The 23413-nt window shown below is 45.1% G+C and overlaps 1 protein-coding gene across 5 annotated transcripts in view; it reads left to right on the top strand.

Moving 5' to 3' along the window:
- The window catches only part of CTNND2 (catenin delta 2), a 661272-nt gene that overhangs the window by 569661 nt on the left and 68198 nt on the right, over nt 1-23413 (top strand). For 3 of the 5 annotated variants that reach the window (XM_040977415.1, XM_040977418.1, XM_040977416.1), the window contains 2 exons: nt 7089-7262; nt 20948-21098. In XM_040977415.1, coding sequence (XP_040833349.1) covers nt 7089-7262; nt 20948-21098 — 325 coding nt within the window. Of the gene's footprint in view, nt 1-7088; nt 7263-19939; nt 20015-20947; nt 21099-23413 lie in introns of all 5 variants that reach the window. The other 2 variants (XM_040977414.1, XM_040977417.1) reach the window with 1 other exon arrangement.

Here is a 23413-nt window from a genome sequence, read left to right as displayed (position 1 = left end):
TTAAACTATTCAAAACCCACATATTAGAAAACCATGCACTGATTTCATTTTTTTCCAACAAAATAAATGTACTGTTTAATTCTGTCTTCTATAAACTTTTGGGGATTCGGTTTTTTCCAGTGTTTTATAGTGTTCTGCCTTTTAGGGTGCCGTCCCTCTCCTCCTGGTGGACCTTCACCCTGGAGAAGGGGCAGGGTTGCTGGGGAGGGGGAGGGGAGCAGCCTCCATTTCGGGACCCCCTGGAAGTTGCACACCTCCGTGCAGCCTGCACTGCCTCAGACCTGCACCTGAGCCGCAAGGGAGGCTGGGAACTGTGGGAGGGCCTGTGGGTTTCGCTCATGTATAGTAGCCTGTGAGGGAGGCACGGTAGGGAGTCTGCCCATGCGAGGAAAGGGTCACTGCAGTCGGTCAGCATTGTTGGACCCAGTGACTAAGAAAGCAACTTTTATTCACTGCTTGTGAATTCTCTCTGGCGGTTCAGCTGCTCCTGACTAATCGGGTGACTGCTTCGCTGCCCGCCAGAGAGGAACCGAGCACATCACCTCCCAGGGCGGGAGATCCCTGAGCTTTGGAGAATCCCAGCACAGCTCGTGCCAAAATACAGCCTCTTGCTAGCATAGTGGCTTCCAAGTTTCTGCTCATGTGAATTGTAATAAATATCTGTGTAATTATATCTTGCCTAAGGGTACATTCTGGAAATAGCTAGATGGAGTAAGTGTCTTTCAGACTCTTGGTACTAAAACTAAGACGTACTGTTAACGCTTGAACATGAGCAGCAGCTTTCACAGGAGCATTGGACACCTCGCTCTCGCCATGTGGCTCTGCCCTTCCCAACATCCTTGCTGCTGGTGACTTTTTGTTTCCAAGTGTCACGGGTTGTTTGCCTCGTCTCCAGACAGTTTTGCTTTTCCCATTAGTAAGCTGGCTTTTTCTTTGGTGGCTTAATACCGTTTCCTTCCCTGCCATCTGCTTCTCTCAGCTGCTCTCCTTCCCCTTGGCTGCTCCTGATAGATTCTCACTCTGCTTCCCGCTCGCCATATGCTCGGAGCCTGTTGACTCAAGGCGTCACAGGCCATGGCCAGGAAGCAACAAATTGCCTGGGCCTGTTGGACCCAGGCTGCAGGCTGCTGTGCTTGACTGTCCTGCCCCGCTCTCTCTGAATCACGTTCCGCCCCGACCTCGTCGCTTCTCCCAGGAGCATCTCGAAGTGCTGCCCTTGCATGTCCAGTTTGCAAACCGAAGCTTCGGCTGTCCCACCTAGTTTCCTTCAGAGCATTTTACCACTCTAGACTCTGCATCTTTTCTCGCCAGGCCAGGATTTCTCAGCTTCAGCACTGGCGACACTGGGGCTGGATGATTCTCTTTGGGCCAGTGTCCAAGAACGTGATGCCACAAACATAGGGTGGTTGCCTTTAGCTGTCTCTTCTGCATCCCTCAGCCTCAGCTGCACTGGGATGGCTCTGCACAGCTCCCAGGGAGACGCACACACTGAGCACGCTTCTCTTGGAAACTCCCAAGAATCAACACAAAATTTCCTCCTCCTCCTAGTATGGTTATTATTTTATCATGTAGACCTTCTAACTACCCAAAGCCTCTATCTCCCACCCCATAAAAGGCTAGAAGTAATCATCAAATACTTTACATAAAATAAATTAGTTTTCCTGCTGCTCAAACCAAGGGGAATGAACAGTGGTGATGGTGGATGGCTTTGGAATTTCATCTTTGCTCCTTGAAGCCCTCGGATACTGGATGTAAGCTAAACCCCATGGAGGCAACAGTCCCCTGACAGTTCATCCACCTCAGGCTGTCTTCCTGTCCTACATGTTACGCCATGTGACTTCCCTGGGAGGGGAGGAGGGAGTGCAAGATTTAACGTGTCCCCTGCTGTATATCCATGCCTTCTCTGAAAGGCAGAGTTAGCCTGCACATGGATCTTGGCTGTATTGCCCCCTACTTGGCACAAATCCCTACACAGTACACACACAGCTCCCTGCCTGAGCAGTCTTTTCTGTCTGTGTCCTGGAGATGCAGCTCAGCAGAAGTTTTCGCTGCACATGAACTTGACTGATAGATAGCAGTACATTTGTCCCTGTAGGAAAAGGAGCCCTGAACCACTTCTGCGGTGGAAATCCACCTGCCTCCCCGATGAGCACTTCCATTTGCATCTGGATGATGCCAGCCTAACTGTTGGGCACCAGGGCGGGGCAATGGGTGCTGAGGAGGAGGAAAGGAGCTGCAGTCTCCCTGTGCTTCTCATCCAGGAGGGACGTTTATGGTGGAGTCAGAGCAGTGCTCCTGGGAGTAGGCCATGTTTGCAAGCTTCTTTTTAAAGTGTGTTGACAGCTTTACCCTCGGTCTTTTAGCTTTGTTTTATCCCTAAGTTTCAGCTTTTTCTTTCTATTAGAAGCAAATGCTTTGCATTCCATCCTCAAACAGAGCTGGAAATGTTTCAAGCTGACTTAAGACCCATAGGAAGCCAAGAGTTATTTTTAGATTTTATTGTCACAGAACAGGTATTTCAGAAAGTTCACAGAAAGTGAGACTAAATGAATGAGTTTATTGTGTTGCAAAACATTTTTTGACATAATCTCATGTATTTTTCACCTGTTAATGAATTCCTTCTTGGTGGGCAATTTTCAGTGCATAACTTCAATTCTAAAACATTTGATAAGTTGCATGATAAAAAACTATTCACTATTTAAAATTTTATGTCAGTCACACAGCCATTGCAGTTGAGTCAGCAAAGGGCAGATAATAAGGCATTGCATGAAGCAGTGGTTGCAGTGACAAAAAATCACTCTTTGTGCCATTATCTCCTCCATGTCTATCTGTTGACTTTGATCCAGGTTGCTAGAATTTTCTAAGGTTGATTCATTGAAGTGTAACAGATGACAGTCCACCTGCTGTACAAAGTTGGCCGGATTACCTTACTCCTCGGGCAGGAGGAGAGCTGTGAGGAGGGTGGAGTCTGCTGCCGACGCTGTCCTCTAAGCTGAATCAAAATGATCCCCACCAAGAAATGTTAAGCCATAGATACTTTTTTTCCTCTTCCTTTGGCTGTTTATCTACTCTGCTTTGTTTTAAAATAGAGTCTGAGTAGTGAAGAAATGTAACTCTGTGTGTGTGAGAGAGAGAGACAGAAAGAGAGAGAGAGAGATGGTGATAAGGGGCGTGAACTGATTCAAGCACACTGAGACTGTGAATTGCGTACAACTGCATTGTCTCCCTGAGCACTCTGCACACTGCGGGGGTTTGTGGATGTGCACTGCGGGGTGTGTGTGTGGATGTGCACTGCGGGGTGTGTGTGTGGATGTGCACTGCGGGGTGTGTGTGTGGATGTGCACTGTGGGGTTTGTGTGTGGATGTGCACTGCGGGGGTTTGTGTGTGGATGTGCACTGCGGGGTTTGTGGATGTGCACTGCGGGGTTTGTGTGTGGATGTGCACTGCGGGGTTTGTGTGTGGATGTGCACTGCAGGGTTTGTGTGTGGATGTGCACTGCGGGGTGTGTGTGTGGATGTGCACTGCGGAGTTTGTGTGTGGATGTGCACTGCAGGGTGTGTGTGTGGATGTGCACTGCGGGGGTTTGTGGATGTGCACTGCGGGGGTTTGTGGATGTGCACTGCGGGGGTTTGTGGATGTGCACTGCTGGGTGTGTGTGTGTATGTGCACTGCAGGGTTTGTGGATGTGCACTGCGGGGTGTGTGTGTGGAGGCTGTTAGTTTCTGTATGAGTGACGTTCATGTCCCAAGCTGTTAAACAATCAGCAGTAGTGCGGTCCGTGTTGGGATGTAGAAAATAATAACCATTGTCTAATGTCGCCCAACGTGCCCGGCGTACAGAGGCCTTAGAGAGGCCCTGAGTAGCGGTGCCTGTCTGCGTCGTGAGGAGTTGCATGGGCTCCCCACTCTGGAGGTGGAGTGTCCAGAGGTGGTGAACTCTCTCGCTCATTTGGGCCTGATCATGACCTCGCCCGGTTGTCGGACGCACATCCATAATGCTGATTCAGTCCTTGAGGAACACTCACAGCCATTTTATGGATAATGAAAAGACTCTTTTCTCATCAACTTAAAGTTTCTTGATGTGCCCAGAGGTCAGCTGCTCTGCTTGGCTTTGAAATCCTTTTTTTCCTACAAGCACACCAAGGTGCCTTCCGTGTTCTGGAGCAGCAAAGAATCCCCTTGGAGGCCCATTTCTAGTTGCCATCAAAGGATATTCTCACCAGTTGTCCTTTTATTTCCTTCAGATTCTTTCTGTAGCTGTTAAGAAATGGTTGTAATAAAAGGTATTTAAAAGCTATGTGGATGACATGTCAGGGCAGATGAAAACTGTCTGCTAATTTACCCATTTATTCTGCTTTATTGCACAGAAGTTAGAGAACAAGATGAAATCCAGAAAAAGATGTAAAAACCGCTTCCCCCTCACTTTTTTATTTGCAATTAGCCTGGGACTCATTCTGCAGGCCTCACACCACTGTTGTCCGAGAGAGAAATCCTGTGCCTGTTGAGCTGAAAGTCTCCATTTTCTGATTCCCCAGAATATTATTAGACCTCATGAAAATGATGGCTTACAGTTTTTAAAGAAATGACAAGATAGAAAATATAACAGCGAAACAATTTTCTTTTTTTCTGCCACAGCTAGTTTCCTTCTAGAAATCAGTTTGGCTACTACTGCTGCTGCTACCACCACATCATCCAACTGGCAAACCCACAAAATGACCGTTAACTTGTCCTGGTGCTATCTTTCTGTTGCACTCACCGAGCCAATCTCAAATATTGAACCAGGAGCAATGTGGCAGCTGGCTCATTTTCCTTTCTTGTGTATTTAACAGACATGTTCTGGCCTCATTGATACACTGTTCACGGGCCAGTCAACTTTGGATGGTCCTGATGTGGCTTTGGTTAAAAGAACAAGAAGTTTCTACATAGGATGCCCTCACTATGAAGCTGAAATTGACAAGCTCATTGTCAGTGACCTTTAATGGGATGTCCAATACCCATGGGAGGAATGACATTGATCTCTGAGCTTTAACCTTAAATTAATCTCTGTAATAGTTGAGGAAATGCAAGATGCTAAGTTTTGAATGTCCTTGTGTAGTAAGTAATGAAATTTGTGGGATTAATTGTGACAAATAGTTTTATAGGGTCTGTGTCAGCGGTCCCATTTGTATGTTGCAAAGATGCACAGCAAACATCTATTTTTTATGAATATTTTATGCCAACAAGTTTACTCAGATTCTGAAATGAAGCTTATTTCCATGTTTATACACACATGCAGATAAATGTATGTAGATAAAATGTGATAAAGCTTACTAGGTACTACTTAAATTATATTTAATTATCAACAGCTCTGTCAGTTAAATAGTTTAATATGCATACCTCTTCTTAGTGAAATGGTTTTGTTTCACTGTGGGTTTTTCTCGAGCCAGTGAAAGTCTGTTGTCACTAAATTGAGTAGTTCATTGCTGCCTCCATGGTACTTTCTGCTTTAAGGCTTTGGGGGTGGGCATGGCAGTAAGCAGGTTGGGCCACCACTTGGTACTCCCACGCTCCCTGTCACTTGAAGGCCTGGCTGCTCCACTTCTGATCCAGCTTCCTGCTGGTGCTCCTGGGAAGGCAGAATGTGGTGGTCCAAGTGCCTGAGCCTTGCCACCCTCAAAAACACACAGACATTCTGTCTGTTTGCTTCAGCGTGACTCGGCCCCACTGCTGTGCCAAGTGATCAGTAGATGGAAGAAATTCAATCTCTCTCTTTCTCTCTCTCCTTCTCTTTTCTCTCTCTCCACCTGTCCTTCTCTCTCAGCTTCTCTGCTTTCTTCCCTCTCTTTCTTTCAGTCTGCCGTTCATATATTTTTAACGTTAAAGGCTTTCTGGAATGAAAGGCCAGAATCATTTTAATTTTTAATATTTTTAAAATTATGAAAGTTAGAAAAACCTGAAACCTGAAGAAAAGACACTTAATAAATTATGATTACCTCAAGGTGTTGCGCATCTTGAGATGAAGCACAGTGAGCATGCTCCTTTCCACCTGTCTTCATCTAACTTTATCATTTGTCCAGGTGGCTGTGTGATCGGCACAACTGTCGCTTTAATGGTAACTTATTCCTTTGTGTGTACAAGCCATAATCTTACAATTACATGTAATTAATTTTTAGTTACACATTATCCTGTTATTCATTAGTTTCAGTTTAAAGCAAATTTAACTGTCAGGACTACTCTAGGATCCGGATTTCCTAGACCCCATAGCAAAGTGCTTAGTAAGCCCAGCAACCATCTCCAGTCCACTTCATTTGTTGGAGGGATGGAAGGTAACCCAAACTGGTCAAATATGTATTTTTCAAATTATGTCTGAGTTTAGGGGCAGGTAAAATGCCACTTAGTGCGCCCATATCTCATACCAGGATACCTGGGTTCAATTTCCACCTCTGCTTCTGGTCTACCTTCCTGAAGAGGTGATGGCTTAAGTGCTTGGTCCCCTGAGACCCAGGTGGCAGACCAGGATCGAGTTGCTGGCCCCAGCCTTAGTGCTGGCCCAGCACTGGCTGGTGTGGACATTTGGGGTGTGGACCAGTGATTTGAAGCTCTCTCTCCATCTGTCTCTGTCTCTCTGCCTTGCAAGCACAATGAAAAATATTTATTGAAATTACAGGTGAGTTTATCACTGGAGGTTTGTGCATAAGTGAAGGCATTTGGCTTTTTAAGCTGCTATGCGATGCCTATGGTGTGCTTCCTATAAAATATGCTGCCTTCATCTCTAGCCTTCTTCCACCTTGCCAACCAGACTTAATCCATGTCTTCTTCCTGTAGGAATGCCAGGGTTGCTCTCAGAAAGCTTTTCTCCTTCTCCTGGCACTTACACGTGCCATGGACCTGCTCCGAGCCCTCTACCCTCAGCGTGGGCTTCGTGGGGAGGAATGGCTCTCCTGTTTTGGGTGGTGCCAGGTCTGCCTATGCTGTACCCTCCATGCTGTTGGTGGTCCCCGAATGTTGTTAAACCTGCTTGGCTGTTTGTGATGTTGGTGGGAGGGGGGCAGTATTGGAAAGCGTAACAATGCTAAAGATGTTTGCTCTCTTCTTTTTTTCTTCCACAGTGGGATGGAGTAGGACCTCTACCAGACTGTGCGGAGCCGCCAAAGGGGATCCAGATGCTGTGGCACCCATCCATAGTCAAACCCTACCTCACACTGCTCTCAGAGTGCTCAAACCCAGACACGTTGGAAGGCGCTGCGGGTGCCCTGCAGAACTTGGCGGCAGGGAGCTGGAAGGTATGTCTAACTCATCACAACAAAGAGATCTGGACTTAGGAGCAAGTCCTGAGAAAATGATGCAGGGCTAGTTTTGAAGACTGCAGTGCTCATAAAGATTTTAAGGATGCTAGAGAAAAGCCAATTATACTGAGCTGTTGGACTTAGAAAAATATTCCTCTGAAAAGTTCTTAAGAGCTCAGGGGTCCTTGAAGTCACAGAGGACTAGATGTGAGGATTGTCATTGAAAATGCTGAAAAGACTGTGAAATGTTTTCCGTTCCGTTGATGTAGCTGAGCGACCTTGTTTTCGGGGACGGCTGTGAAGTGTGGATGTTTTCAAGGGCTTTCCTAGGCAGTTAAGGGAGTTGATACCGCATGCCTTGTCTGAAAGGCACGTGAACCCCTAAACTGTTCCTAGACAGATTCTAGTCTCAAAGGAAAGAATCCTCCACGTGTTTAAGATTATGAGCTATGAAGAGTAGAGATTTAAGTTATATATTTGACAAAACCATATTAAAGCAGTTGTATGATTGGAGGACAATTAAGAGGGTCTTTGAGTGTGCTGTTTCTAATTTTTGCAGAAACGTCTCATGGCTCTCAGGTTGGGTAGAAAGGGACTCATCCTAGGAAAAGATTTCTGGAGTTTGGGCACCAGGAGTTAGATGAGCTAAGATGCCTAGCTTCTTGGCAGGGTGTGGTCCCTTGGGAGAGTAAGGACACATGAGGAAAATCCCTAGGGAGAAAGTTTGTTCTTTTGCATCATAGTCCATGCATCTATTATCAAAGCCCGGGTTTTGAGGTACTCATATATCATTCTACTCTAGGCTTCAACACTGCTTTCTTTAAAATGATGTCAAGGTTGACACATAGATACAGGTAATTTTTAAAAGTACAGTGCATCTTAGGTGTCACACACAAACTGGCCTCCGTGGTTCACTTAGCCACATCCCTCCTTTGGCTGGTGCCACCCAACGGTCGTCTTCTCATTGCTGCTCTCTCATTTCCTGAGCTGCAGTCCAAGCTGCAGTACTTCCTTATCTGCCGGCTGGGACATGTACTCTTAGGGCTCAGTCCCTATGTGGCATTTCCCGTGGAGCTGGCTGCCGAAGCATGGCCAGGCTCACGGCTTCTGCTGATACTCTTGGGACCGTGAGGCCTGCCCAGTGTTGTACCTGAGAAATTCAGACTGAGCTGGTCAGGAGCTGGAGGCATCTCTTCTTACCCACGTTTAGTAAAGAAGATTCCAGAGCGAAGCTGCAAGGGGCAGGTGTCAGTAATATAGACTCTACAGTTAGAAAGGAAGTAAAACTTGAATTCAGCCCCTTAACCTAGCCATTAGATCCTGTGTCATTCTAAAACTGATGTAATCCAGGAAGTTCTGACTCAAATCAATTTTTTCTTTTTTTTTTTAACATTTATTTATTTTTATTGCAAAGTCAGATATACAGAGAAGAGGAGAGACAGAGAGGAAAATCTTCCGTCTGATGATTCACTCCCCAAATGGCCACAATGACTGGAGCTGAGCTGAGCTGATCCAAAGCCAGAAGCCAGGGTCTCCCACACGGGTACAGGGTCCCAAGGCTTGGGGTCATCCTCTGCTGCTTTCCCAAGCTACAAGCCAGGAGCTGGATGGGAAACAGGGCTGCTGGGATTAGAACCGGTACCCATATGGGATCCTGGCATGTTCAAGGTGAGGACTTTAGCCACTAGGCCACCATGCCAGGCCCCACAAGTCACGATTTAAGCTTGGCTTCCATCTTCTCTAGGAGTGCTCAGTATGGGCAGATTACAAGACCTAAGAGAAGGCATGGCCCACTTCAGCCCACATCACAGCTCCAGCATGGCCCAGGAAGCAGAGAGGAGGAGCAAGAGGCTGTGCATCTGATATCATGTGACTCGAGACATATTTAGGTTCTTGTAACAGCTTACCATTGGAAGGCCATCGTTGACTGTGTTGGGGCGCTGGATGATTTTGAGTACAAGAGTACAGTGTTTAGGCCCTCCACTCCATATGCTTCAAATGTTAAGTACAGTCAGGAAGGGCATATTTTAAAATATTTTCAAATGATGTATATGTGTCTTAAATGAGTCTACCATGACTGAGATTATCAGTCAGATTAAATGTGGTAGAAGAAAAAATAACATTTGAAGACAGCAATAGTGACCATCCAAAATGAAACACAAAGAAAAAGGAAATAGAATGCATCCGTCAGCAGCGTGTAGCCATACGCATGTGCAGGAGAAGTTTCCAAATGGGAAGGAAGAGAAAGGAAGATGAAAGATGCAAACAGCTCAAGGAAGCCCAAAGTGGAAGAGTCACAAGGAACCATGCCAACGTGCATTATAACCTGATTTCTCTGGAACAGTCCCAAATACAAAGTCTGAAAAGCAGTCAGAAACAGAAGCCATGTAACAAAGGTCGTTAGTACCACATGTGTTCCAGGAGTTTCTGGTCACACATCTTGATCCTTTGTTTAGTTCTTTGATGCAATGTGAGCCTAATAGAACGGATTTTCCTTTCAGTGTCTGAACTCGGCCATTGCCTGCTTATGCACTTACTGCAACACTAAAGTTTTTTAACCAGGCTCTCTGTTCCAAAGACAAGCAGTGTCAGCTGGGAGAGCTGCCGACATGTGTCTGGGTACTTAAGTGTTTGAAACACTGTATGACAGATTTAGAATGGTGGGGTTTTTTTTTTCTATTTTTGCATTTTCAGATTTTCTCCCACTTTGGATTACATAATGAGAATGATCAAAGAAGTATGAACATTGTTCTCATATTTCCTCTTCATCAGCATTTGCTCTTTTGGAACACTAGTTCAGCACAGTTATCCTGAGTATGAAAGCCAACCCCACGTATACAGAGGACATTCGTTTGGTAAACATTTCTGTTAGTAATGGAGCGAAAACTAATAAGAAACCAGAAAGTTCCAAAACAGCCAAATCAACATCACAAAAGCTTTTCTGCTTTGGACACTGAGATCAATTGTGATTATTGGACTTCTCAGTCCATGCAAGATGTCAAGAATTAGCAAATTTAATAAATGCCTCAAATTTGAAGGCATACAATGCACCATGGAATGAGAGTTGATACCCCGATGGCGAAGAGACAGGATGGGCAAGTTAGAGAAGCGAATTCAGTCATGTGTTGGTCGATAAGAGACCTATATCCCCAGATATGCCTTACAAGGCATTTTTATCCTGGTGCAAATGTGACAGAGTGCACTTAGCTCAGATGTTGCATAATGTTGTGAGAAGACCAACACGTAGGCAGCTTGACGTGGAGCAGAGCAGCATGTGCACATCATGACTACGTAAGATGGAAAACAGATGTCAGAGGTGCCGGATGTCTCCACTGCCCCAGAGGTTGGAGTAGCTGTTATTCATGATGCTGGCCTTCTGTCTTTAAGCATCATTGAGAGGTAGAGATTCTCTGACTGCTGGGGAGCTGCCTTGATTGCTGCAATACCCAGGACTGGTCCAGTGGGAAGCCAGAATCCTGGAACTGCAGCCAGATCTCCCATGTGGGTGGCAGGGTCCCAAGAGCTGAAGCCATCACTCGCTGCCTTCCAAAACACTTTAGTAGAAAGCTGGATTGGAAGCACAATAGCCAGGACTCGGTCCAGCAGTCCCATGTGGGATGCAGCCATCCCAGGCAGCTGCTGAACCCAGTGCAGCCCACACCACCCCTGCCTCTCAGGAGAAAAGTCTTCCTTATCAGAAGTTCCAGTTTTCCCTCAACAAGGCCAGAAAAACAAGATCTTCCTGGGGCAGGGCAGGATGTTGGCTGTTAGGTGTCTGCAGAATGACATCAGACTTTTCTTACCAAAATGCACACAAACTTGTCAAAGGAGTCAGGCACATTACTGTCCTCGACTATGTAATGTACTAATTTGTCATCTTACTTTGGGATGTAGGGGAGGAAATACTTAGAGGAGATTTGAGAAGGTTATTAAGCCAAATATTAATACATTATTGTAATTTCAAAAAGATCAAGAATAATTTATCCAGAAAGCAAGCAGGGGAATTCTTACTTCGTAATTTCCAGACGCAAACCTTGAATAACTGAAAGGTTGATTTGGAATGCACGAGAGCATCCATGTTTCATACAAACGTAATTCCTATCTGAAACGCAGAATTGTAAGAATATTTTTATAGCAGCTGTCAAAAATTTAGTGGTATTTCTTTAGTGTCCTTAACTTTTTATGACCCAACAAAAACAGACGTGCGGAGGGAAAGCATCAGAATTGGCAAGTAGTCAGCTTTTTATAGAGCTCGTCGTCTCAAACAGTAACTTCTTTTTATAGAAGAATGCACATACTCTCCCTTTTTCTGACAAATTGACTGACAAACTAAATCCTCTTCGTGGTACTAAATGCTTCTTAAACTGGGAAGTATGCATTGCTTGGTTTATGAGTATAACGTAAAAGTATAATGTTGTTACGGAAGAGGCTAAGTGATGAATGCTTTTCTTAACCAACATGGACTTCAGTTACTTCTTTCTCATTTCCTGTACAATGGTTTTGTTTATCACAGAATATTAAAACAATTTGGCATAGTAGTTTGAAAATTTCTAAAATGTGAATGAATACTCTTCCAGTTCCCACCCATGGGTGATTTCTGTTGTACTAGAAGTTTATGAAAGTTTAAGGTATGAACTATAAAATTATATCTTTGCTATAAGGACAGATGTTTAAAAATCTTTGTTTAGTCGATATAAACCCCTAAATTTCAACTAACTCCTGTCTGGTTATTGCCGGTTTTTTAAAGATACAATAAGAAGTAGTTGAATATGAATCTGTTAATACTAAGTGAGCTTAAACGATAGGAACTCAGATATAGTGGAGAAGGAAGCAGAATTGAAGCTGTCTCTGGCCATGGAGCCCAGTGACACAAACGGTTGAGTAACTAGGGCATCTGAGTCCTGGGCTCGGCTACAGGGACAGCAGCCTTGAGGCAGACACACCCTTCGGCATAGCTTCACAGTTAAGGTGTCCTGGAAAAGCATCAGCAGAGGGATGCAGTGCAACAGATCAAAGGCACAGTCATCATTCGACATCTAAGACAGTGACTTGACTTTGTCCCAGTTAACGGTATGCTGCAAAGCCTAAGGTTTAAAGACAGAAAAATCATTTTAAAAGATTATGGTGAAAATGGAACGTGAAGCATCATGCCTAACAGATTAGAAACTGTGCCAGAGTAAACACAAAGGTTGTCTGAGGACTCTGCCCACTCTTAGCAGGCCTCTAGAAGAGTATCCTTAGAGGAGATGGTGCCAGCCTGAAATAGGACAGGGTAGGTGCAGCCTAAGTGATAGGCAGTGGGCGCAGGCCCATAGAGGACATTACCCTAATCCCGATAGCACTATCAGCAGGGACTGCGTGGATTGCAAATGCCAGCAACCTAGTCAACTGTAGAGCAACCCCATGTTTTCTATTATTTGCCATTTGTTTCATTATTGTCTTTGGATGATCTGATCTCTGAAGTCCTAACGACAAAACTCCATTCTGAAGTTTTAGAAACACCTGAACCATAGGAACTTGAACTTCCAGTTGAGATACTAAGGCAGACTAGTCCAGATTTATCTTACTTTAAGGAAAAATTATAACTATGAAGAATTACATGAATCGGTGTGTGCACGTGACACTAAGCACTACTCCATGAAGGACAGCGATCTCTGAGATAGGGAGCAAGCAGAGTGAGCCTGGGACTGCCTCCTTTCACTGAGAGTTCCCAAGCCATAGTGCAAGGATTGGAAAGCAGAGGAGCTTAGGGTGAGAACCGTGCACAGAACCCTGGAGGTATGCAAAAGGTTCCATCCAGTATTCAGTAGAGAACTCTCAGGTTGCAGGTGATAACCCATGGTTAGAACAAATTATTTGCACAGGGCTGCATTTTCCCAAGAGTTAGACTCTAAACCCTGCAGGCATGTGCCGTTGCATACAGCACGCAGTGGGATCTTGCCTCAGCCCTGTGGAATAATGAGCCCAAGAAATACACATGCTCTGGTGCTATCAAATCTTGAAAATAAGACCCAAAGGGATCAACAGTTTCCAAGTAACTGTATCCTGAACAAAGCTTCAAAATAGCTATAAAATATCTAGCATTCTCCAAATTAAGAATACCTAATATCCAGTTAAAAGATCCTACAAGCAAAATTTTTACAAAAGGAAATCAGCAATGAAGAGAAACTCAGAACCAATGCTATGTTGAAAATAACCAGTAAGAAATTATCATAACCGTATTCCATGTGTTCAAAATATTAAATAGCAACTGAGTTACTTACATAAAAGACACATGTAGCACCTGTAGTGCCATGAATACATCAGAAATGAAAACACCCAGGATGTGATTAGCAGCAGATTAGACATTGCAGAAGGAAAAACTGGATGAGCTTAAAGACAAAGGAAGTTATCCAAAATGAAAAAGCACAGAAGCAGTGTCATCAGTGAGCGTCAGGTGGCCTGTATATGTGTGAGTGCAGTTTCCAGATGAGAGAACAGAGAGGAAGAAAATAGGAAGGAAAATGTTGGAAAGGTGATATTTAGAAAACTCCCAAAGTCATAAACTCACACAGATCCAAAAGCTCACGGAATCCCAAATCCCAGTACCTACAACTGTGTCACATAATACAATGTAATAAATTAAAATTAAAAAAAAAGAATTGCGAAGAAACTGAACCAGCGTGTGTCTGTGTGTCGTCAGCAAAGTGTAACACAATCGGTGATCAAGAGGAATCTTGTGAACGGGGGGGGGGGGGGGGGGGGGGGGGGCGCGTGGAAGATGTCTTCTGTCATTTTTATTTTCCAACCTTGGACCAGAAGCTTTGAGACAATGGAGATAATAAGTATGTCAACTAATGGTAGATGCTGTGATAGGAGTGTCAGCAGATGCACTTTGGTTTTCTGACGTGGTAAGGATCAAGCTGCCTCCCATCTGCTATGCTTAAAGTCAGGGACTTGATACACTTGCGAAGACTTCTGTCCCGAAGGATGCTCCATGTGTAACAGAGAGACCCCCAAGGACATAGGGGCTCAAAGAAGCTAGAAGCTTTTTTTGTCTTGTGTCCCAGTTTAGGGCAGGGGTCTGAGTAGGAAGTTTCTCTCCTCAAATTCACCCTGCTTGACAGCTCTTCTGCCATCTTCAGCATGTGACGTAGAGGATGGCTCTTGCCATCACCATGTACCAGCAAGAAGCAAAATAAAGGAACAGAGTTCATAGCAAGAAATACTCTTTTGAAAATATCCTAATCTGGGTTCAGCTCTTGCCATCCATTGAACCATAGCCCACCAGGAGCCAGTGTTGTGACCAGGGAAATGCTAGTGGCCTAGCTTCCACCTGCCGCCACATCTGGGGAACGAAACAGTGGCTGCAAGAGCTGTTTCTATGTCTGCCCCTCCATCTGTTTATGTTCACTTGAAATTAATCTTAAAAAAAAAAGCCACAGCCTGCCAAGGCTGCCAGCAAGGAATAGAATTCACAGCAAGGTCAACTCAAGAAAAACAGAACTCTCCTCTAAAGGAACAAAGATGCACTGATACATTCAATTTATGTTACAAACCGAAACCTTTGATGTCTTAGTGAAAGTTCCCTCACTAACAAGGGCTTCAGCACAAGCTGTGTTTCATGCTCACAAGGCTGAGAAACTCAGATTTCTCCCTCCTCATCACCAAAAGGCAAATGTGCTTAATAGCCTGCAAGAGATGTTTTCTAGCTCCACAAAACAAAAATTTTGAAGTCTCTGGGCCCGGCATTGTGGCCTAGCAGCTAAAGTCCTTGCCTTGAACGCACCAGGAACCCATATGGGCACTGAGTCTAATCCCAGCTGCTCCACTTCCCATCCAGCTCTCTGCTTGTGGCCGGAAAAGCAGTCGAGGATGGCCCAAAGCCTTGGGACCCTTCAACCATGTGGGAAACCTGGAGGAGGTTCCTGGCTCCTAGCTTCCGATTGGCGCAGCACCGGCCGTTGCGGTCCCTTGGGGAGTGAACCATCAGATGGAAGTTTTTTCTCTCTGTATATCTGACTTTGCAATAAAAATAAATCTTTAAAAAAATTTTTTGAAGTCCCTGTCCCTGCCACCCATGAGGTGCCACATTTTTAAAACTAGAAGGGATAAATGAAAGGAGTTTTTCTGACTTGGTATGTGTTAAATACAAGACAGAGTGAATTACTTTCATTTTCTTACACTGCACCAGAACATGGCTGAGAAGCAGCCTGCACCTCCCATCAGCACCTTGTTCTTTGCCGGGCAGCTGGATCCGCTACCTCTTTGTCAGCCCCTGTCCTGTCGGTGTCCCCTTCTCGACAGTGTGCCTGTGAGGTGCTGTCTTGGAGGGACAGCGTGCCTGTGAGGTGATGTCTTGGGGGGGGGGCACGGGGCTGCAGGAACCTCGGCTTCCTACCAGGCAGGTCGGGTCTCATCCCCCTGAGGACTGTTCTGAGTGCCAGTTGCACACAGTGATGAGAGCACCAGCAGTTAACATTTGCTGTAAAAAAGGAGTTCCTCTCAGTGTTAGGTTTATCTTTAAAGTCAGGATGTTTTATTGAAAACGACTGACCTGTGAGATGGTGTGATAGTGGCTCAACTGAACCAATCACTTGGGAGACCTGAGTTCATTTCCCTGTTCCCAGTTTTGGTCTCTGCCCAGATTCCACTATCCTGTGTGTTTGGAAAGTACACAAACAGATGGAAACTCTATCTCAAATAAAGGAATGAAGTGTACCCCCCCCACACCACCCTGCCTAGCAAATCTTGCTTGGACAAGAATATTCCAACATGGCAAGAACACTTGCAGTAAAATTACTCATTGCACTAATCTGATTGATATTGTTAAAGTTCAGACAAGCAAGCAAAAAAAAAATTTGTTTAAATATGCCAAAGGTTGTCATTATCCTAGCCAATATTTCTGTTTCTTAGATTATTTATTGCTGTTATAATGTATAGAAATTCTTCTTTTGACCTCTTGATTGGAGATACCGCTTTACAAAATTGATCCTGAAATTTTGATGACACGAACATAATCTTTAGCCATGCCACTTAACTGAAAGAGCCGATACATAAACTTGCAGCTGCTGTGGGGTAGCCACCTGCAAAGGCTGACACTGTCCTGCTTTGTAAGTCCCATCCTAACCACAAATGCAGTTCTTTTCCAACTGGAAGAACTTGATAATAATAAACTTTTGTTTTCTGGCCATCTTGAACCTTGTTAAATGGAAAACCACTGGCCAGTAAGACTGGATTCGATGGACTTGTTAATAGCACAAGGAAGGCAGATTTTTCTGCTTTTTTTTTTTTTTTTTTTTTGCTGAGAATAGCATGCCGAAGGAGCAGCACGGTACCCAGGCTGTGCCGTGCTCGCTGCGTTTCACATTCAGCCCTGCAGGACCTTACACACGCCATGGCCCTGTGATACCACCAGACAGATTATTCGTAAACATTATGTGGAAGATCTGATTTTAAAATGTGACCTTCCTTTACCATGTCAAAATAAAAAGTTAAATTTGAAATATGTAATCTCAGAAATTGAAAAAACAACTGAAGGAGAAGGGGAATGAAGCAGGGCGGGAAGGAGGGAGAGAATATTCTGTGCTTAGAATTGTGTCTGTAAGACACACAGTATCAGTTAAAAACTTTTCAAATTCTTTTCTAAAAATTTAAAAACATAAAATTATCCATGAGAAAGAAAACATATGAACATAGCTGGTTAGATAAGGACGGTGAGGAGGTGGCCCTGACAAAATCCTTGGGCTACAGGCTGGATTTCAAGGCAAGAGCTTTTCAAAGTGGAAACTTCATCCGCAGATTTTGAATTTTAGCACTGTGACGGGTTCACCCTCAGAAGAGAATACCCAGTTCTTAGGATGCTATCTTTAGTTACTTAGCAAAATGAATATTAACATTTTAAGAGAGAAAAGCGAGTTAAATTACACTGTTAATCTTCCTCTAGGACAGTGAATCAACCTTAATAGAATTGCCTGAGCTTAAAACAGTGGAGAATTTTTTTGGAAAAATTGCAGCCATATTTTAGCTGGGGTAGAATTTTTCCAACCACTGGGACTTGACAGTGGAGTGTGGCACCCTAGGTATGAAGGGTTCAGTTGTTACTGACTTTCTCACCAAATCCTGGGGGCTTCGCGCAAGACCCTTTGTGCATGTCTCAGTGTAATGAGGAAAAATAGAGCATTTCATGTAGACCGGTGTGTGTAAACTCAGTTCCTGTAGGCTTACAGTGTGGCCACACTTGTGTGTGTCTGCTGCCCCCTCTCCTGCTGCCTGGGCTTGGTTCTGAACTTGGAGGTCTTGTAGCCCTCTCCCTGCAGAATCCTAGAATCCTGTCTTAAATCCTAAAACCCCCTGGTCTTGCTGCTGCCTCTCAGCCAGGACATGCCGGGCTGTGATGGCTGCTGCCTGGTCTCTCTCTGGTCTAGGTGCTTGCTTGACTCACAGCCCCTGCTGTCTTGTTGCACTCACCTCAAATGGAGCCACACACCCTCTGTAACACAGAGAGGCACTGTCCATGACCACCGTTTGAATGTGTCATCTGTTTTCTGGCCAAGGAAACTTTGTGTAGCCCTGCCCTGGGCACTTAGCCTTCCTGCCTTGCCTAGCTTATGCACCCCACACTCCCAAACCCTGGGAAACCTTCAGGTGATACCCTGCCACAATGGGGCGGCAAGCGCCCTTTCCAGCCCAGCCTGGCCAAACCCCCTCAGCTGTGTTGTCTGTCCTGCTCAGTGGTCAATACTCAGAGGTACCAGGGACTGCACTGGATATTACTGAGCCACTGCTATGTCCACAAGGAAGTTCCTAGTACCTGTGTACTGGATCACAAACCCTTTAAATCATGCAGGGAGACTTGCCCAGGGTTCCTTGGATTTATCTCGGGGATTCTTCCTCCTCCTCCCCTCTTCTGCTGTTCCCTACTCTTTCTTCTCCCATGAACCCTCTTTGCCTTCCTTCTCCATTTGTGTTTCCCTTGTCCTCATTCCCCCCTCCTTCTGTCATCCTTCTCCCCTCTCCTTTTCCTGTTCTTGTTCCCCTTCCTGCTTCTCCTCCCCTCCCCCATTACGTATTTTGTCCTGTGCCATGCACCAGGCTTGCCAAGGCTCTCCTGCTCTGTGCTTACCTGCCCCTCCCCTCTGCATGGGCCTGGTGCAGACTCTTACTGTCTTTGCAAAGGGCCAAAGTTCTGTCCCAAGATTTCTACCTCAGGCCCTGCAAGTCATGATGCTTGTGTTCTATCATGTGTCTATTTTTAAACCTGTCACACACCACTTTCCTTTGGGATTCAAACTTTCAGCAGCCCTTACTTCTTTTAGGGCCTGCTGTGCTCCCCAGAGCAGCTCACTGCTCTTGGGATAACTCGCTGTGAGCCTGATGTTTCTAGGTTGCAGGCGCCTGGAAAACATTCTCTATTCCCCAGTTTCCTCTGTCTGTGTCAGGCCTTTCTCTCTTTTGGTTCTGATATTGTCTTCAGCTCCTTGCTGAGTTGCACATGTTAGGTACAGGCGACTTCCTGCAGAGGAGGCTGCCCCATCCAGGAGCACCTTGAGCTTGTGCAAAGAAACTGTGCAAGTTTGCAGCAGCTTTTGAATGAAATGTAAATGATTTATTCTGAATAGTTATGTACTGTGGTAATATTGGAAATTTTAGAAGTACACCCTAAGTTTCAGAAGTTATTTTTTGCATCAGTATGTGAGTGTCAAATCTATCATCTCGATACACCCTTCTGTGCAATGAGAACATATCACTGTTGAGCATTTTCTCCAATCAAAAACCAAGTAGTGAATTGTCTTTCCATGCAGCAGAGCGAGGTGTTCTGAGGACAAAGGCTCATCTGTCTCTTCTTGACCCTAGTCAGCTGTGACCAGGAAAGATGGAGGGACAGGGCCAGGCAGCAACTGGTCACAGAGGAGTCGCAAAAGGGAATGAGATGGTGGCAGAAGGGGCAGTAGTGAGCACAGGGTCAGGGACACAGGCAAGCCCTATGGTCAGGTTTCATGTCTTTGTGTCTGCATTGCCTCATCTGTGAAGTCACAATGCCAGCCTCCCTGGGGTTTGGAGAACTGAGAGGTGACAAATGTGTAAGGCAGCAGCATGCCAGCTTGCACAACAGTTGTACTGGGGAGAGATTCCCGGTTATGTCCCGGGTGTGATGGTTTATTGCTGCTGTTGACCCTATGGAACCCACACTCCAGCTCTTCTGACTTTCCGTCCCCAGCTTCAGGAAAAGTCTCACAAGAAACGGACAGCATAAGCTTAGGCTTCTAGTCCTGTCCGAACTGGCCGCTGGAGGCCTGAGGGGCACGCAGGGTGGGGGGAATCTGTTCCAGCAGACCAGTCCAACAAATCGATGAATGTTGGCATTTAGTCCTAGCTCAAACAGCTCCTCACTGGCAAGATGTGTCAGGCCCAGATACCTCAAGCCCAGGAAGCGGCTTCCCCACAAGGCTCTGAGAGTGCCTGTCTCTGCTCCCTGGCAGTGGGATTCCAGAGAGCTCCCTGCCGCCAAGAGCTGCACTAGCTGCTGTAGCAAGCTGCATCCTCTTCTCCACCCCCTGGTGCCCTAGAACCAGAGCTGTGAGGAGGCAGAGCAAAGCCTGCAGTATGACTTCATGGTGATGAAAATCTATGTGAATGTGACTTCTAACGTAGGACAGGATGAAGTTGTTTGTTTAATCTCATATTTCATGCAGGGCTGGGCTGAGGATGTGGCAGGCATGGCACATGCCCTACGCTCACTGCCAGAGGGGGCTCCCTGCCTGCCACAGGTGAGAGCCAGCTCTGGGGTGCCTGCCCCAACGGGGAGAGGGGGTGGAGAGGGCCTGGTGGCGGGGCGTGGTGGGGAAGGACAATGCCACACAATCCTAACCCTCATTTTGTGAATGATGTTTCTCAAATCATAAATGAGACGGTGGCAGGATAGACTCATATCCATTGATTTTTGTTGTATCCTACACGCTGCTGTGGGACTCCACGGGAAGATGTGAAGCAGAGATAAAATGTCTAAAAACCCAGGCCCACGTGCATTCTGCTGATGGACCGTGAATGCTGTAACCTCCAATGACATTAGTGGCCTGCCACCTCCACTGAGCGTTAGTGGCCTGTGACCACCACTTCTAAACAAACCACATGTCTTCCTTTTTGAAGAAGACATTCATTTAAGAATGGTGGCCCAAAGCATTTTGATCTTAATTTTTGAAAACAGATTTTTTAATATAATTTTCATGTTCAGTTCTCAACATTGTATTTGCCCATCCTTACTCCTAGCTTTATTTTTTTATTGTCCTACAAATGAGTTGTTGCTAGCATGTTCGGCAACTCATTTCTATGCCCTGCCTTCAAATTTACAACCCTTTTAAAAAATGACCATAAAATTTTTGGCTTTGTCATGATTTTTTCTTCTGCTTCCAAAGTTCCATTTCTTAAAGCCCTGAGTATATACATCACACACCTGGCCTCTAAAATCCCAGTACTGAAGATCGCTGTTACAGAGACTCACTGACTAACCCTGAAACTCTTATCATATGCAGAAGGCAAACAGAAGTTAAAATGTTTAAGTGCATGTTTACCATATTCAACCCCTTGTGCAACTAGGTGTTGATAATTCAACCTGTTTGGCTCCGGTAAACAGCCGCCTGAAAACCTGCCTAGGCTGCTTGCTGAGACGTTTCCACCCAGCCTTGTCTCCCCTCTTGTTGCAGTGGTCAGTGTATATCCGAGCTGCCGTCCGGAAGGAGAAAGGGCTGCCCATCCTTGTGGAGCTGCTCCGAATAGACAATGACCGTGTGGTGTGTGCGGTGGCTACAGCGCTCCGGAACATGGCCTTGGACGTCAGAAATAAGGAGCTCATCGGTGAGTTCCGAGCCCAAGTCCCAGCAGGGGTTTTTGCACAGAGGCAATTTTCCTGGATTGCTATGGTTGAATCCACAAAGCATCCACACACACAAAATAGCATCGTCATGGGAATGGATAAAAGAGATGTGACATAAAGATGCAGAAAATGAAAAAAGAATGAAACTTTGTCATTAGCATCAACATGGTTGCAACTGGAAGACATTGTGTACCAGACGGAAAGACAAGCACCACACACTCTCCTTTATATTTAGGAGCTAGGTTTTTTTTTAACTTAAAAAATAGAAATGCCTGCGTATATCAGTTTTTCTGCAAATACAGTGTTTTGTCAAACTTTAAATCTTTGACAAGCAAATTCTTAAGAATTCCACTGTATTTTAGTGGGATGTGAGTATTTTAAAATTTACATGAGTGAATTTTTTAATGTCCTTTCATTCAGTCACTGTTTATAACTCCTTGCCTAGGTTCCTGCTGAACTATGGTCTTTTTACTTTTTGTTTGTGAGCTATTTATTTAGTGGCATATTAAACCTTACACTTTACTGTAAATTAAAATACAGTATCTCAAGGAAAGGGAAAAAGCAGAATTTTAAATAGAATAAAACAGCATTGGATTTCTATGAACAGCACATGTTTACCAGCTCTCCTGATTGAAATCCCACATGCCGAGTGATTTGTTACAATTTGGAGGAGTGTGGGATGTTTGGTTACCTTTCTGATATTTATAAAGTGGAGGTGGCGGCAGTGCTGGTCACCCCTCCTCCTCCCCCACCAGAGCCCTGGCGCCCCGAACTCCAGCCTGCCCTCTTCCTCGTCCCGTGTGGCCGGCGCAGAACTGAGAGACTCAGTGCTCCTCTTCATCTCTTGATTTTTCAGTTATTTCAGATGTGCCATGCTGGCCCTGTAATCCTATCGTGAGAAAATTTAGTTAGCAAACACATGTTCATGATCCACATTTTTCCAGGATTATTGTAGACCAAAGCAGATGGAATGCCTGGCCTGGCAGAGTTTGCCTACAAGAGAGGAGAAAAGGGAGATATAAAATAATTCTTCCCAGTAATTTTGGAATATAAAGAACATTATCAGCTGTAGTCTTGCCATGCAGTATATATCAATGTTCATATTCCTGCTGTCCAGCCAAAACTGTGTGTGACAAATTTTAGTCACCCTATTTGCCTACCTCTGGAGCACCATTCTGCTCTTGGCTTCCAATGGCTCATCTAGATTTAATGCATTCCTCCCAGATTCCTCATTCAGATTCTGTGTGTGAGTGAGATTCTGCGGTATTGGTCCCTCTGTGCCTGGCCACAGTGTCCCTTTCCATAAGGGGTCGTTCCATTCCAAATGCTAGCATGTACTGCTGTTTTATATCTGTAGAATACCTCATTGCATATGGAAACTGTATTTTCTCTATCCATGATCCACCGATAGACACTTAGGTGGAGTCTGTGACTGTTGGGACTCATGCTATGAGACCACGGAAATAAATTATCTCTTCAACATACTGAGCTGGAGTCCTTCGGGTGTGTGCCCAGAAGTAGGATGGCTGGGTCATACAGTTATTTTGTTGTAGTTATGGGTGGAACTCCTGTGCCTTTTTTCATAATTGTTTGACTATGGCATCCCTGTGTGCAGGATGGAGACTTGCTTCTCCATGATGAAGGTGGCCCTGTGTGTGAGCGGAATGCTCACAGCTGTGAGGTGATGCCTCGCCATGCTGTTAACTTGTGTTTCCTTAGTGAATAGTGATGTTGAACATTCTTTCATAGAAAGATGGGTAGAACTGACTCCATCCATGCCAGATTTATGATTTGCAAATTTCTTTTCCTGATGTGTAGATTTTCTTTACACTCTCTTAATTATTTACTTTGCTGTGTAGAGAGATGTGTGTGTGTGTGTGTGTTTAATTTGATGCAATTTAATTTGTTTTTATCGCCTGAATTTTGGGGATCAAATCCAAGAAACTATTCCTGAGACCACTATCATACGGTTCTCCCTGCATCTCTTCTCGTGGCCTGAAGGTTTCAGGTCCTGTGTTTTAGTCTTTTATCCATTTTGGGTTAATATTTATGTGTGTGTGTGTGTGTGTGGTAAAAATTCAGTTTGATTCTGCATGCGGATGTCTGATTTGGGGCTGTGATTTTAAATGGGTGGTCGTGACTGGAGTTGTTGGAGAAAAAATGGTAAAAGTTGGGCAGAGAGTTAAAGGAGGTATAAAAGTTAGGAGAAGAGACCCCAAGCTGAAGGAACAGCTGAGTGGACACTGGGGACAGGCCAGTGTGCCATAGCTTTCAGTGGGGTTCCTGCCTGGAAGGG

This window comes from Ochotona curzoniae, unplaced genomic scaffold, assembly GCF_017591425.1.
Source record: "Ochotona curzoniae isolate NIBS_2020 unplaced genomic scaffold, NIBS_Ocur_1.0 contig_2754, whole genome shotgun sequence".
Classification (NCBI taxonomy): Eukaryota; Metazoa; Chordata; class Mammalia; order Lagomorpha; family Ochotonidae; genus Ochotona; species Ochotona curzoniae.
The sequence above is the reverse complement of the archived record's forward strand: the minus strand, read 5'-3'. Positions and strand labels throughout refer to the sequence as shown.